Source organism: Mya arenaria, chromosome 15 (genome assembly GCF_026914265.1).
Source record: "Mya arenaria isolate MELC-2E11 chromosome 15, ASM2691426v1".
Taxonomy (NCBI): Eukaryota; Metazoa; Mollusca; class Bivalvia; order Myida; family Myidae; genus Mya; species Mya arenaria.
Genome location: NC_069136.1, coordinates 17,769,334 through 17,785,266, shown reverse-complemented (window position 1 = coordinate 17,785,266; position 15,933 = coordinate 17,769,334). Strand labels below are relative to the sequence as shown.

Below are 15,933 nucleotides of genomic sequence, written 5' to 3'. Positions count from 1 at the left end.
TCGAAACAAATGAACTCAACTCTTACTTTTAAGAGAGTACTCATAAAATTCAATTTATTGCCTAAGAAATAAATTTATTTATGATACTTTCAAGGGATCTAACTCATCACTCAGTAAATTATAAGTACCGAGTTTCCAATTTTGATAGTATTATTTAACCGTCTCGTCTCGCTGATCTCACAACGTAATAATTTCACAGATAATTTATGCAAAACCGGACTACGCAGTATTTTCACAAGCCTTTAATCCCACCCTACCTCACCCACTTAATAGGAGAGTTTGTTTCCACAGTATCATACCAAATCTAGTCATATCATTTTTCGCTTACAATCCATGCCTGTTTGTGTTCATTTTACTTTCTAATTCTTTTTATTCATGTTGTACATATTTTGTTTTTTACACTATCAGTCATGCCTTCTGTTTTATACTTTTGCTTTACTGTAAGCTTACTTTTTGACTTACATCATGCATTTTGTATTCTTCGATATGTTCTATTGTAGTGCGTTTAATTTACCTCCAACTTTGTTTCGGACATAATTCTTTTTTTTCATGTTGTACATATTTTGTTTTTTACACTATCAGTCATGCCTTCTGTTTTATACTTTTGCTTTACTGTAAGCTTACTTTTTGACTTACATCATGCATTTTGTATTCTTCGATATGTTCTATTGTAGTGCGTTTAATTTACCTCCAACTTTGTTTCGGACATGTATATCGTTCGTTCTCTAACGATATACGTCATTTAATGTGAATAAATGACATTTTTCAATTCCAACCCTTGTCTGTCATTTACTCGAAACAAATGAACTCAACTCTTACTTTTAAGAGAGTACTCATAAAAGTAGTCCCTTGCATGTAATAAGTGATGTCCATGCTTCCCGGTTCATTGTTTTGAGTGATAAACGTACTCAATTCGGTGAGTATTACCACTGTTTTCTATATGTTTCAACGATATGTTTTAGAAACGACCTTGTGCACCGAATGAAGAGCAGTTGCTCGTTTACGAAGACGCTTGTTTTAGATCAAAAGAATATCTGTATAAAAATATCTCGTGAAAACAATGCACGTTCTTACTAGGCTTCCCGACTCACTCAATGCATTTTTTGCTTCAAAACAACTATTTAATATCGTTCTCTTGCGTACAAACCCCACCCGATGCTTTGTTTTGGTCAATAGCAGTATTGCTATTGTTTTCCGAATGCAGACAGCAAATTTTGGAGTTAAATCGGCTTATTTACGAAAAGCTTGCTGGTTCATTCTGTACATTTTTAGAACCTAGGTTCATCCCAAATCTTAAAGATTAAAATAACGAATAAAAGGCGTCGATTTTTTTAAAATTAATGTATATGTTCTTAACACGTCTAAGAAGGGTAATTTTGTACAGGCAATATGAGTACACCTCGTTATTGGGATCTAAAACAAGCATCTTCGTAAACGAGCAATTGCTCTTCATTCGGTGCACAAGGTCGTTTCTAAAAGTAAGCGTTGAAACATATTGAAAACAGTGGTAATACTCACCGAATCGAGTACGTTTATCACTCAAAACAATGAACCGGGAAGCATGGACGCACCTGACATTACTGCCCTTGCTTAAGTACGATAATTAAAACTTATTTACTTTTGCTATATTTAACTTTTTGTATGGTTTAAAACATCAATATGTGAATATCAAACATGTGGATTTGAACCGAAAAAACGCAATGGAAATACAATTATACTCAAATGTATGCAAAATCGCCTTTAACATCGTTTCAAGATTTTAATGTTTAGGTCAGCCCACGTTACAAATATGTTTTCGGTAAATTTCCATTGCACAGGAACCTATAAATGCTCGCGCACTTAACAGCTTTATTTTCGCAGGAGAACAGGACAATGGCTGTGTCAAAACTCGAGGTAAAACTTTTAGAAACCATCTTAAAATAATTATTAATTGAAATAAGTAATTATTCTGTTATATGCTATCAATGATTTTAACTCTATTTAATTGTGTGTCTGTTTTTTTTAAATTCAATGTGCTATATACATTATTGGCTAATGTAGGTAATATTGAAATTATCGTTTGTCTGAGTTGCCTCGTATCGAAAATACATCAAGATGTGGTTTTCTTTTGAGTAACAGGCAGAATTACCTCAATAGTATGCCACTGATGCTCTCAATAGCGGTTTCATTGTATTGTTTTTATGTTTGACCATTGCTATACTAAATTTAATCACTGTTAGCTAATCTTTTGCATCCAGGAATGACATTTTTGCCATGCTACATGTTTAACTGTGTGCAACATTTTTACTTTTAACTCGTAAATAATGCAACATCCCAACATCGGAAAGATTTCGCTCTATTGTTTCAGCTTCATCCGTTCGTTCCCGGTGACGTCGATTATATGTACTTATTTTGTCAAATAATAGTTTTGGTTCTGTGTGTGTTATGTGTGTTCGTGTGCGTTTGCGTGTGCGTGTGCATGTGCGTGTGCGTGTGCATGTGCGTGTGCGTGTGCGTGTGCGTGTGTGTTGAGTGTGAGTTGTGTGTGAGTGCATGACTGCGGACGTTCTTATGTGTGAATAATGCTAAGATTTCAAAAATACAAGATATTTGGTTCAATAAAAATTCATAAATCGAATAAAATAGGATATTTTTAAATTAAAACTATTCGCAATAAATAATTTTGGCAAACCCTTTTATAAGCATGGTATGAGCATACAGTGAGCATTTTCTCAAACACAGGACTTTCAATGATTTAAATTTAGTAAAGTGATGTTTATGATTCTAGTGTATTTATATCTAGTTTATCTAGCACAATTCACACAGTGCACGTACACTATAGGAGATGTATAATTATCGTATCAGTTTAAACATAATGGTATTAAGAAATTTTGAACATTAAGCTATCGATTACTTGTGGAATGTTTCATTGAACTGAAATACACTGATAATAGTTTAAAAGGGTGTATTTTTCTTCTATTTACCATCGAAATGAAGATGTTTAAGCATGGTAATAACGTTATAGATAAGTATTTAAGAATTTCTAATATAAGCAAAAGAGCACATGCATTGTTCTCACGTTTTGATATCTACGGGAAAGAATCTCAAAGTGGTATAACGAAATGTTTTTGGTCAAAGCTAGACCTGCAGCAACATGTTCGCTAACTTATAGGAACACATGTTTTCTCGGATTGTTTTAACTGATCCATCCACCCTCCATCTCATTGGTTATGAAACATTCTGCATTAAAGAACAATATATACTAAATGTTTGAATTGAATTTATTCAAAGTAATGGCAAAAAGCATTAATCGGCCGGTGGTATTTTGGTATTTCGGGCTGTTTTGAAATATCTTGACGTATTTAAGGTATTTAACTAAATGCAGATTTGATAAAGCTAAGTGGTTAAGAATCAGACACCAGAAGTTAAAAATTCGATTCCTTCTCATATTTGTAGAAATCAGTGTTGCTGGAGAAAGATGAGACGCTGCAGCTCACCGCAGTTCGCCTATACCATTCCCAACGGGAGGTGGCTCGATACCTTGAACTAGGCTACCTGAATTTGGTCGACCATCCTGATATTGCAAAAGAGGTGAACTCTGAAATGTGCGAACGATTCAATTGAAAGTATTTTGTAAAATAATATTATCAATGATACATATCATTTAACCATAATGATCGCTATATATTTAAGGTTCGTTTAACAGCTCACGATGCTCGAGCACAGCATTTGATGACGTCAGGCTTAATGAAGAAGTTTACCATGACGTCAAAACATGTTGTTCAAACGTTGTTGCCAATGATTCGTGACGGCGTCGAACTTGGTGTAAGAACATGAAGTTGTTGTTAAAATATACGGTTCGTATTCCCAAAGCATAGACGTTCGACTATCTAACTATTTGTGTCATTAAACTAGTTGTTGTTTACAAAATAAGATTCGCACATTGATCTTTGCAATTGATTTAATGTTAATGACACATTTTTATCACAAGGACGTTGACATAGTCAGGGAAACATTTGGGCAAATACTCGATCATGCCGAGGATATGAAAACAGAATCTGAAAAGACAAAAGCAAGGTACCGCCATCTATACATAACAATTTGCATGCTTTTTGTAAACAATTATATATTTCTGATCAAAGCAAATATTGTTCGTTATCGGTGTGTGTAGGAATTTGTTATCAAGGAAAACCAGGCATTACAGGTATAAAACGTGTACTATCCAGTTCACTTGCCGTTATTTGTCGTTAATTATTGATTAACACATGTATATTGTTTACTGGTATACGATGAAAATCTTGCTACTGTTGATTTCGTTCAAAACAACCAGTTCAATATGAGAATGATCCATCACAGTCAAACTTTGTGACATACTACTTAGAACATTCACATCAAACAGTTCATTGTAAATTGCGATGAGCTAGCCATTTAAATTTTCAATTTCAAGGCTATGTCCTTGTTTTTATTAACTCAAAACATGACTTCGATATATTGTTTTTGACCTGGCAAACGCTTCACGAATCATTATGATGTCACTTTAATTTAAACAAAGTATGTGTAAATTTACACATGTCAGCGGCTACTATAGTCTGTTCGATACAAATATAGCGACACACATTTTGTTGATCATTACCAAATGATTAGACCCTTGACATGTCATTTTTTGGGACTATGCCATTGTTTTCTATTTAAAATAGGTGCATCTTTTCGTATACAGTCTTATAGTGACTGCCTTAGCTTGACGGCTACACTTTTTATATTGTAGTTATTATGAGATACAAGGAAAGGTTCAGGCAAATCTTGGAGATGTTGACAAACGAAATACAACAGTGAAGAAAACTAACGAGCAAAAGAAGATAGAAAGGGAGATGGAAGAAAAAAGGCAACAGCAGGCGAATGAAAATGCTGAGAAGTTGAAGGTAGAGTTGGCAAAAGCTGATAAGGAGCTGGAAGAACTTCGATCAAGAAGGAAAGTCATGGGCGAAGAAATTGGTATGCTTTGCACATTTGATTAATACAAGGTTTAAAAATAAGAATATGTTTTGTTAATAGAAAAGAAAATACGGGAGGAGCAATATTCGCAATATCGTTCATATTTAGGTTTTGAGTTGTTGCCAGACGGCTGTTGATGTCTGCAAGATATAAATGTTACATTAGTCACTACTGTATAGATGGCTTCTGACTTTCCAAAACTAAACGTTTACCAATGACGTCAGTTTGATAGTTGTTTAGTTTCTTGTCTTGTAGAGTTGATTGTGTTTGTTGTACTTCATCAATGAGACTTTACACATAGTATTGGATAAGGTTTTCAATACTGTGTTTGTCCTTGCAGTTTTCATTGTTTCATTGTAGAAAAGGACATAAAAGCCTTGGACTTAGAAGACGGACCAACATTCATAGACGATGTGATGGGATCTTTTACTCTTGGAGGCGTCCCAGAAACCGCAAAAACGATCGTGAATGCTACTGTGGGACTCATATCAGGCTATCTTGAAGACAGGAGGAGGCAAAGTCAGGTAATTAAGAACCCATTGTCCAAACAAATTAACCATGTGGGCTATGTTTCTTGAATGCTAGATAACTATCAATCCTTCCTTGTTTTTTTAAGATAAAGTTGAAAAGAAAACAGTATAAGCTACTGAATACTGAGGACAGGGCGAGGAACGAGCAACAAGTAAAACTCAGAATTGAAGAAGACACACAACGTACAGAAGCGCTAGAAAGACATGCCATGATCGAAAAACTTAATAGAGATATAACAGGTAGTATACATGTAAGATTATAATTAATATGCCTTCACTGTTGTGAGTTTTTTACGTTGAGTTTGTTTTCATCTTAAATATTTTATAGATATACGTATCTAAAGTCGTTACGCATACTGTTTTATTATAATGATCGACTTTCGTCAAATAAGACAATTGAGGGTGAGTGTGACCAAAGGAAATATTATATCCGACTGCTTTATTGTGATGTCAATGCTCACAAGTGAATAATTTGCACTCAACGATTGTACAGTACTGGTTTTCACCAATAAACGGAATCGACAGTGGTTCATTACAGCTATTAGCGTTCTTCACTATCGAGCCAAAATAGTTTAGATCAGTAATAACAGCAAAAAAAACCAATGCCTTTTAAGGGGTTTATCTTTACAATTTAGACAACCTAGATTCACTTTGTTACAGTTGGCCTTGGTGACGTGCATAACCTTAAGGAAGCGGCAACCCACTTGGGTGATGTGGACAAGCTTTTTACAAAGATTATTAGGTTTTGGGAAGATATGGCAGCGGCAACAAAGTACCTGAAAGATGACACAAAAGCCGGAGAAGTTTACCTTAAAAAGATAGAGGACGAACGGTACCAGACACGTTTTCTGAAGTCCGTAGAAAGAGCTGAACAGGTTAAAATTGTTTTTCTTATGAAGACGCATTTTATATTATATTTGATATATTCATTATTTATAGTTGTTATTAATATTTATGTAAATTAAAGATACTTTCTGAACATGTTTGTGCAAGTACAGTCAATAAATATACACGTGACGACACAAATCTCCCTTAAATGACTCACTCATATTCAAGATGTTAGGTTCACCTCAAAATGTTTGATTTCTTCTCATCTAGAACTGGGGTTTTTTCGGGAAACTTTGCGGCGCGTATGTTGTGGAGACTGACAGGGAGATAGATTTCCTGTACGAGTATCTGTCAAAACCACTTGACCACTTGTCTGCTGAAGAAAGAAAAAACAGAAAGCAAGCTGTATTAAGTGAGCTAAAGAAAGAGATCGACCAGGTTTACCCTCAGATTGAAGACATTACCGACGAAAAAGACGCATAAATGATGCAAATACTGAACTATTGAATCATTGAAGGCTACAAGATGACAATTCAGTAAAAACATATGAAAAAAGTCATAACGGAGATGAAACACATAAAACAATATTTGTATGAGATGATATATTTATCGAGCAGATTTCGTGTCTTTTTGATATAAAAATAGTATAAATTTATATTTCAGTTTACATAATATTTTATGTTTCTAATTTATGCTTTTAAATTGCATATTCTATGTAAAATTCAGTTAACATAACATGATCAATATTAAGTGAATATTAAAATCACTTGACAAATTAACTCAAATCAAGATGTTAATTAAAATGTTTTAGTGGATTCACATCTGTTTTTGCGCCCAAAACATATAAACAATAATATTCAATTTCATTTTTTTTATCAATTGAAACAATATTTATCTCTTAACTTGTTCTAAAAATTCATCGTTGCTGTTTATGTATAATGGGAATATATTATATAGACACTTGTTGGCTGTAGTGTTGTCTAGATGTGTTGATGGTAGTAATTGTCGTAGGTTCGGAGGATTTATATGTTAAAAATATAGCATTACTCTGCTCTCGGTGTATTGTTTTGTTATTTGGATTGTTTTGCCATCTTTATGTGTAACCTCACTTTGGTCTTATAGATACCAACATACTTCACACCACGATGCAATTTTGCTGCTTTTGGAATCAATGTTTTTTTCTTGTTAAAAGTATCATCCTTTTCATTAACTTTAAATCAGGAGTGATGTAGATGGGACAAAGCTTTGTTTTGCTTCTTTCTTGATCTTATGGTGTTAAATCATCTGAAACTATGAATACAGGGTTAAGAGGCTATTGACAAAATTTTACTGTGATTGGAATAAGAAAAAATATGCATATAAGGGTCAAGACCAGACAAGTGAATCTTTTCAAAGGACTCTGCTTAATATCGTCAGTTAAGTTAGTAATAACAAACATGCTTTGACGTTCGGCAAACATATGTGGATATGTACTTTTGGGGTGAGAAATGATGTATCATGATCGAGTTACTTTATCGCAAGATCATGAAGTGATAGAGGTTTCGATAAACTTAAAACCCTCGTTTCTGCTCAATAGTTTGAGTTCAGAAAAAGTTGTTGTGATAAACATGGTAGACGTTGATTTAAAGTCATTTTAATCAAGGTCGGTTTCACATTGAATATTTAAGAATGATGCAAAATGATAAAAATGTGTATACACCAGGCTGATTTAGATACAGTTTTTGTTGATAAGAATGAATGAATATAAGATAATTACTTGTATGAGGATATCGAAAACTGAAATTGGCCTAATTTCCTGATGGCACAACCTATGTTTTTATTAATGTTTTTTTTATAATTGAGCTTGTCCCTGTAGTCTAAATTACTTATAACCTAGCTTTGTCGACTCGTGGTGTTTCTGGTTGATGTATTACATTCTTTTACTGTCTCATTAACCACTGTGTGTTTTATTTACTTTTAGCCATTTGTATCTTGATTAATCATTATGGTATCTATAACTCTGTGTGCCTTATGTTAATGCATGTACAAGAAACATGTTGATAACATCATTCGATAATATCTTTTATTGTTAGTAAACTATGTTTAACTTTTATTTTATTTGGGCGGAATATAATACTATATATATATCGACGACAGTTTGCTGTTGTTTTCTAACCAAGTACTTCACAAACAGATACATGAAAAGGCAAAAGTATGTCAACTTTCACGACTACTTACAGTTTGAAGTATTTTTAATCGTTTGGTCTTGTCGTCACATTGTATTCATATCGAAATATACCGTAATTGTCAATCGGGTTACTTAATTTAGAGCAAAAGTAGGAATGCATGCTTCTAAAAATGATAAACACTAATACAAAATCCTCTACTGTGTATATAAAATAATCTTATTGTATTTGAAGTGATGTATGTATCTCTATTGACGTTCTATATATGCTGTGATGATGTTTTGTAATAAAGCTTTGCTCCTCATAAGTTTCGCTGTTTTTATTCATAGCCGACCATGAGGCATCAACTCGTTCGGAGTAGTTGTTGATGGCGGTTTGTCCATCATTAGTTATTCATCCGCTTTAAAAGGATATCATCGCAATTAGATTCGTTAAAAATCTTATTCATAGCAGAGCAATTGCTTTCAGATTATCGACGTTTGAACATGACACATTCACTAAGTGTTTGCCATTTCCACTCACGAAAAGTAATGGCACTCAATCTGCCAAAACTTGCTTAAATTAATCATACCCGTTTTCAAAGTACATCGATTCTGATTAAGTGAATGTCAAACTTTGTACCAGTCGTTATGACATTAATAAAATTTATTCATTATATTGACATGTCAAAACCTCGCAAGTAAACTAGGATAATGACATTGATATGCTCAAATCGTACTCTTTATTCAATTGCGTTTTATTTTCCGTATCATTATCAAAGCGCATTTATCACAGTTGTGTCCCATAGTTGATCTCTTGGCATGATAATTTATAAACAGGTATCTTGTACACTATGATGCATAACATAAATAAATATATCGACTAAAGTCTGTGTATATTTTGCGATTAGCAAAGAGTGTTGATATAAGCTCAGACTAAAACGAAAGATCGAAAACTAAAAACCTACATAGCTTGCAAATGCAAAAGAAAGTGTTTTCGTACATGTTTATGTCTCAAAACGAAACTAGAAAAACTTCTGCGAATTCCAATGCAAATATTACAAGAGGAATAACAAAGTAATAAAAAATCACAGGTCACATTTCTGGTTGAGATATTTACTGATAAGGCTTTCAGACACATAAACCAGTAATCAAGTGTTACTTTTATTTGTTAGAAATTAATTCTGCTTGGGAAAACCGATGCGCTGCAACTCGAGGCAGTTCGCCTGTTTCATTCACAGCGAATGCAGGAACGATACCTTGAGCTAGGCTGCATGAATGTGGTCGACCATCCTAATATTGCAAAAAAGGTAATATCTGAATTTGGGCGTGATGTGTTGTGCATGCGATTTCTATTGAAAACGAAGTGGTATTAATAATGCACCTTTAAACATTGAACTCCTTACACCATATCAATAACACATACCTTATAACTTCAAATACAATACGTGAAAGGTACACCTATCAGCGATCGATGCTCAGCATATGATGACGTCAGTATTCATGACAATAATACGATGATGTCAAAACATCACTGATTCTTCAAATCATAAAATGCTTAAAAGGCCTATAAAAAGATAAAAAAAGAGTTTTATTTTGTGTCCAGATAATGATTATGATTAGTCTAAATTCAAACTAAGGACAAATTAGTTCTGGCAGAGATTATCAATAAAAAAAGATGCGATTACCTTAACTCAACATAGTCAGGAACTATGAGATCTTCGCCAAGAAGTGCGAGGAAAATGTTTCTCCGTCCATAAATGCTAGTTCTTGGGCAAGGTTGACGTCAAGTTCTGTGACGTCAGCGATGAAACACCACCTATCCCGTTCACGTTCACTGCATTAATATACGTTGTGTACATCTACGTTATTAACGACTTTACCACAGTTGTAGCATCGTTGAAGACTGTTCGTTGCACCAGAGGTTTGAAGTTAAAATTCGGATGTGTTTGGAATAGTTCGTGTCAAAAACATAATACACTGTTGCTTTGGAAACATTTGGGTGTAACACTTTGAAAAGTCTACAATCTTCGCCCGACGTAGTTCTATATGTCCACAGCAAAGTTTCTTTAGAATGCACGAGTCAGTTTATAGTAGTTTTCCATTGGAGTCTTGATTGTATTTGTTCAGGGTGTATTAAAGTTTTGTGAATAGAGTTTTGAAGTCCAAAGACACATATAATTTTACAGATGTCAGGTATAAACCCTAAAATTACATTCTCATCTTTGACGTACTGGAAATATCGTCTTAAAATTACTTATACTAGCACATTAAGAGTCAAGACATAGAAGTAAATGTCAAAACAACAATTTCCTGATTATTACCGACGAATATAACTTGTTAAGTCCTAGTAGGGACTCACACATATCGGATCTAGTTGTAAAGTGTAATCCTTGGAAATTTTTATATCAATAAAGTGTTGGAGTCGATTGATTGTAGTAATGTCACTAGCTGTAATATTATCCTACAACTCGCTACAATATAGAACAATTAGCATAATTATATTGATATAAAGGTACACAGACACTAGTAGATTTAAACCATGTGAATGGGCCCCTTGATCGGTCATTGCGTAAAATGCATTTTTATCTTTCTGACAGCTAGTTTCTATTGAAGGTTTACATTTCAAGATTGAAGTTTGCTTAACACCCAGGTGAGTTACCGAATAAGTCTAATTTGACTACATATGATGTGCCTTAAATTATAGTTATCGCAATATACAAAGAAAAGTTAAAAGAAATTTCGTAGATGTGAAAACTTGAGGTACAGAGGTAAATGGAACTACCGAGTTAAAGTATGTATATGAAGATAGAAACAAGACATAATACAAAAACAAGCGGAAGAAAGAGCTGAGAAACTGGAAGAGGACTTGTCAAACTCTGATCAAGTTCAATCTAGAAAACGAATCACGAGCGAAGAAATTTGTTCATGGTTTGCATTGTGATAATTAAATTATGTAGATATATTTCAGGCTTTACATGCGTTTATGTACATTACAATTCTTAAACGTGTTATTTATTTTTGGCCAGAATTAAGCATATGGTTATAGTCTTTCACGTGATGACAGAATAAAGGATAAAGAAATATTGAAGCGGAATAAGCCATGATTGTCAGTTTATTGAACCTTTAAAAGTTTCTTCCTACTCTTTTACAAAACAGAGTTACAGTGTATTTGATAAATTTCAATATCGGTGTGCCTATGAGCGTGGAGTATCGTTAAAGATATTAAATTATAATTTTCCATTGCTCTTATTATGTTTGCCTCCGAAATCCAGGTGCATTCTAGATTTACATTTGGCACAAATATTCTTTCATCATTTCACTAGATATTGAAATTATAAGTCTGATAGACATAATACTAGAATCGACCCAGAGTTAAAACAGTGTGCATTGATTATCGAATTGTATATATTTATTGTCTCAAACAACTGACTATCGTATTGTATTTAAATAACTATTTACCCTAGTAGGTTTTATTTATTTAAACTCTTACCACGAGTTGTTTAGGCCTACCAAATGACATAGTTTTATTTTGTGTCAAGCGATTATGATGAATTTAAATTCAAACTATAGACAAATTAGTTCTGGCCGAGATGATCAAGAAAAGTAGATGCGGTTAGTTCCAATTTTGATTTTAGATTTAAGATTGATTTAACCATTGTATTGTAATGCATTTTGCAAAGCGATGGGAATCAGGAACTTCCAGACAACCACAAGTTCATTTCCGATTATAGTTGTAAAAAACTATGAGATGTTTAACAGTATGCTTATTGTGAAGTAATAAAGAAGAGTTTGACAAAGTATTTCATAACTAAAAACCTTGATTTCTCACAAATATTTTGAATGTCAACACATAATGAAAGAAATTCAATTTCAATCTTCTTCAGAACAATATGTAAAGTGATGTTTATGCTTCAGCAACTGGAAATACCAAAGTAACCATTATCAAATTTGTTTTGTTAAGTTAAAAAACATGTGAAAAGTACTTACCATTATATATTAAAAAGTTGCCAAAAGTGAGGGTGGTAGGCACGCGTTTTATTTTCAAAATACCAATTTTAACACTTAAAAACGCTAACCAATCTTAGTGTAATTTCTGATCTAGTCTGCATAATATATAATGCTAAAACTAGTTATTCATATAAAAAGCACAAGGTGTAAACTTAAAGTGGTTTATTAATTAACTTAAAATCAATAATCTTTGGTCTATTTGATATATTTTGTAAAACCACTATATATTGGCTCATACTGTTACAATACTATAAGTAACACAACAAATGACATAGATAAGTCTTAAAAAATCATGTTTAACTTGGCAATGCTATGAAAATTCATGAATGTTTTTGTCCAACCGGTATATCTTAGCACTCAAAAAAAGTTTGTTTAATCATGTCCAACCTAACAAGATGGAATAAATGTTGTTTGGAACAAATTCTTACTACAAGTAACAAAATCAAAAACATGGTTAATTATGAAATAATTTTCATCTGTCATTAAGTCATTATGAATTTCTCAAGAAACGACCACTTTTTGAGACATAAAATATCAAATATTTGTCATAGCTTTTCCAATCTTGTTGAAACTTTGAATACATATCGATTGATTGGAACTAGTTCACACTTAGTTACACACCAAATAACATTGATAAAAATATCTAAACTACTTTAAAGATATTTTTAAGTTCATTGAACTATGTTTAACCATGTCCGATCTTGTAAAAACATGTAATTAATGTTGATTGCAACTAATTCTTAGTGATTGTAACAAAATCAATAACATTTTTTGTATGACATATTTTTTATATGTCATGACCTATAAAGATTAATGAATTTCTCAAGAAACGACCACTTCTTGAGACTTAAAAAATATCATATATTTGTCATTTCTCGTCCAATTTCGTTGAAACTTGGAATACACACATTCAATGACATAGAAAGGTCTTTAAAATGTCTGACGAATATCATTTTGCATCAAACTTACACGGGATGGTATAAAACGATTTTGGCAGCCAATATAGACATACAGAATAGGAAAAATGCTGCCAATATGTAATTAAGAGTAAAGGCAGCAAATATAGACATACTAGTTCAGGGAAGAGGTGTTCATGGACCTTTAGTGTGGAGTAAACTGCGATCAGTTAATTAAACAAACAAACTTTAGGTTTTATGAAGTGCCATTGATAACAAATGAAAAACATAATGACACATATAGTTAAGAAATGTAGACTATTCATTAGATTATTTTTAATTCGAAAGTCCGAAATATTTATTAAACAAAAATAATAGGTAACGTATGTCAGTATGTCAGTACATACTTAATCGATATTTGAACGATATTTGACTCAGACCGTTTCTGTTAAATTCATTTACAAAGACCACACTCTCCAGAAGTTTACAAATGCAATAATGTATTATACTGTTAGACAATTTTCTTACCTGTCAATTTGAATACATTTATTTGCTATGTATTGGAATACACGAGATCGTTACTTGTTGGAATCGAATATTAATAGGAAACATAACAGTTTACAAACACAATAAGATATTATAATAGCAATGGCATATAGTCCACAGTAGATACCATTATTTCATAAAGTCCGGAATAAATACATTTATTTTATAGTTATACTTTCCATGAATCTTTGACAATTACATTTTAACCCATCTGGTATAACACTATCATCTTTTCGCTCTTTCAAATGAGGGAATTTCGAAAGCAATCGGACAGATAGGGCCGAATAAGGTATCAACCATAGACGATGAGTTCGACGAATATTGTGAGGTATCTGTGTCACATTTAAATGGACAATTAAGTTCCCGTTTCATTTACATTTTGAACTATAAGTATTGTTTCACGTTCCTGGTCTCCTGGTGTTATATTCCATTTCTTGAATAGGGCAGAGAATCAAATCGGGATAATTATAGAGGGAAAACATTAACAAGCAGTTTTGCAAAATTATTCACTGACATTGTGAATTAAAGAGTAAAGTAATGGGCTCAAGTAAATTGTATTTAACAGAGGTTTAATTCGGAATAAAAAAAGATAAAGCACAGTGGATCCTGTTCTTATTTTATTAAAAAAAAGCTTGAAAGCAAAATTAAGCTGTATTGTTGTTTTATTGATTACAAAAAAAACAACATACGATTGTATTGATACAAGCAGGCGTTAGTACAAACATATAAAATAAGTAATCGATAATTAGGAGGAAGTGAAACAAATAAAAGAAATATATAGAACACAGAATTTATTTTGGTAATTACAGAAACATGTGAGAAAGAATTGAATTATCAAAATAATAACAAACGACGGAAATATGTGTCTTTATAGGCTTAAACGTGTTCTTAGTTTCATAAAAAGGATAATATATATTTTAATGGAAGTGTAAATTATAAGATAAAGCAAGTAATGTGTCAAATAACACAACAACACATACCCTGCTAATGAGGCACACTACTAAAGCCTAACAAACAACGGACGATACACAAACAACGTACAAACATAACAGACAGTCCACACATGAATCAACATGCCTTTACTTATACACGTTAAATTTTCACCGCCTCCTTTGTCGGTGAAACAGGAGCTCACTGCGAATATAAACAATAGTATCTGCACAAAACCTTACATTTGTTTAAACAGTTATTATTGATTGCACAAATGAAAATACAAGCCCTATCGGAGTCAGTATCATCTTGAAGACAGTGAAAACGAATCAAGTAAAGGAAATAATAAAATCTGATATAGTAACTTCAGAATAAAACGAACACCTGAATAGTATCTATCATGTGTTTCCAGTCCTCGTTACTGGTTTACGCAGGTGCCCTCGGTTTGGAATTTTCGATCCGAACCAGAAACACATGGTTTGTCTTTTTCTTGCAGACCTTAAATTATCCACATGCGTTATATTGACATAGAAATTGCATTTCTTTGGTAACTTTCACCAAAACCTCATAAGACGTAACTTTCTGACGTTGGCAATTTTAAATTGGCCTGTCCAGTTTGCAAGAAAGGCATTTCCGCCGAAACTAACAGTAATAGAATGTCAGCCGGGTCACGTGCATCATCGGGCAATCTCTTATTTATTTTACTCTATGGTTTATGGAAATTAAATAATGTCATTTCAATTAAGCGCAATTAACTTTATAATTATACAACAGTTTATTCAAAACTTAAACAAATCGTCAAAACGCGATTTGTAGAGGAATTCTTTGACATCAACACTAATCTAAAAACCAGCAACGCATGCTATTCTTTATTTGTCCATTTAGAAAAAAAACACATCACTTGCAAAGGATTAAATCCAGAAATAGCAATAGCGAAATTTCCTTAAAGGTTCGATTTAGTAAACAAAATTAAAACAACTCTACGACATAACTTAGGTAAATTGAAGGTTTAAAACTGTGTTCATATATTCTAATAAGTGCTTGAAATAGGCAGGGGCTCCATGAACTGATATACCAC

The 15,933-nt window shown here is 32.8% G+C and overlaps 1 protein-coding gene across 1 annotated transcript; it reads left to right on the top strand.

The window, feature by feature from the left end:
• Window positions 1-1,776: 1,776 nt before the first annotated feature.
• Window positions 1,777-8,460, top strand: LOC128220798 (myosin-9-like). Its single transcript, XM_052929352.1, has 9 exons — window positions 1,777-1,893; window positions 3,436-3,570; window positions 3,673-3,804; window positions 3,971-4,056; window positions 4,745-4,971; window positions 5,332-5,495; window positions 5,588-5,741; window positions 6,162-6,376; window positions 6,600-8,460. Exons 1-9 carry the CDS (start codon window positions 1,828-1,830, stop codon window positions 6,810-6,812), a joined length of 1,392 nt encoding a protein of 463 aa, XP_052785312.1. The 5' UTR covers window positions 1,777-1,827; the 3' UTR covers window positions 6,813-8,460.
• Window positions 8,461-15,933: the final 7,473 nt, after the last annotated feature.

Excerpts from the sequence above, each read along its gene's own strand:
- LOC128220798 (XM_052929352.1), top strand. The coding sequence starts at position 1,828 with ATGCTCGCGCACTTAACAGCTTTATTTTCGCAGGAGAACAGGACAATG. Across the intron at positions 3,805-3,970 it reads GTGACGGCGTCGAACTTGGT|GACGTTGACATAGTCAGGGA; the intron begins GTAAGAACATGA and ends TTTTATCACAAG. Across the intron at positions 5,742-6,161 it reads ACTTAATAGAGATATAACAG|TTGGCCTTGGTGACGTGCAT; the intron begins GTAGTATACATG and ends ACTTTGTTACAG.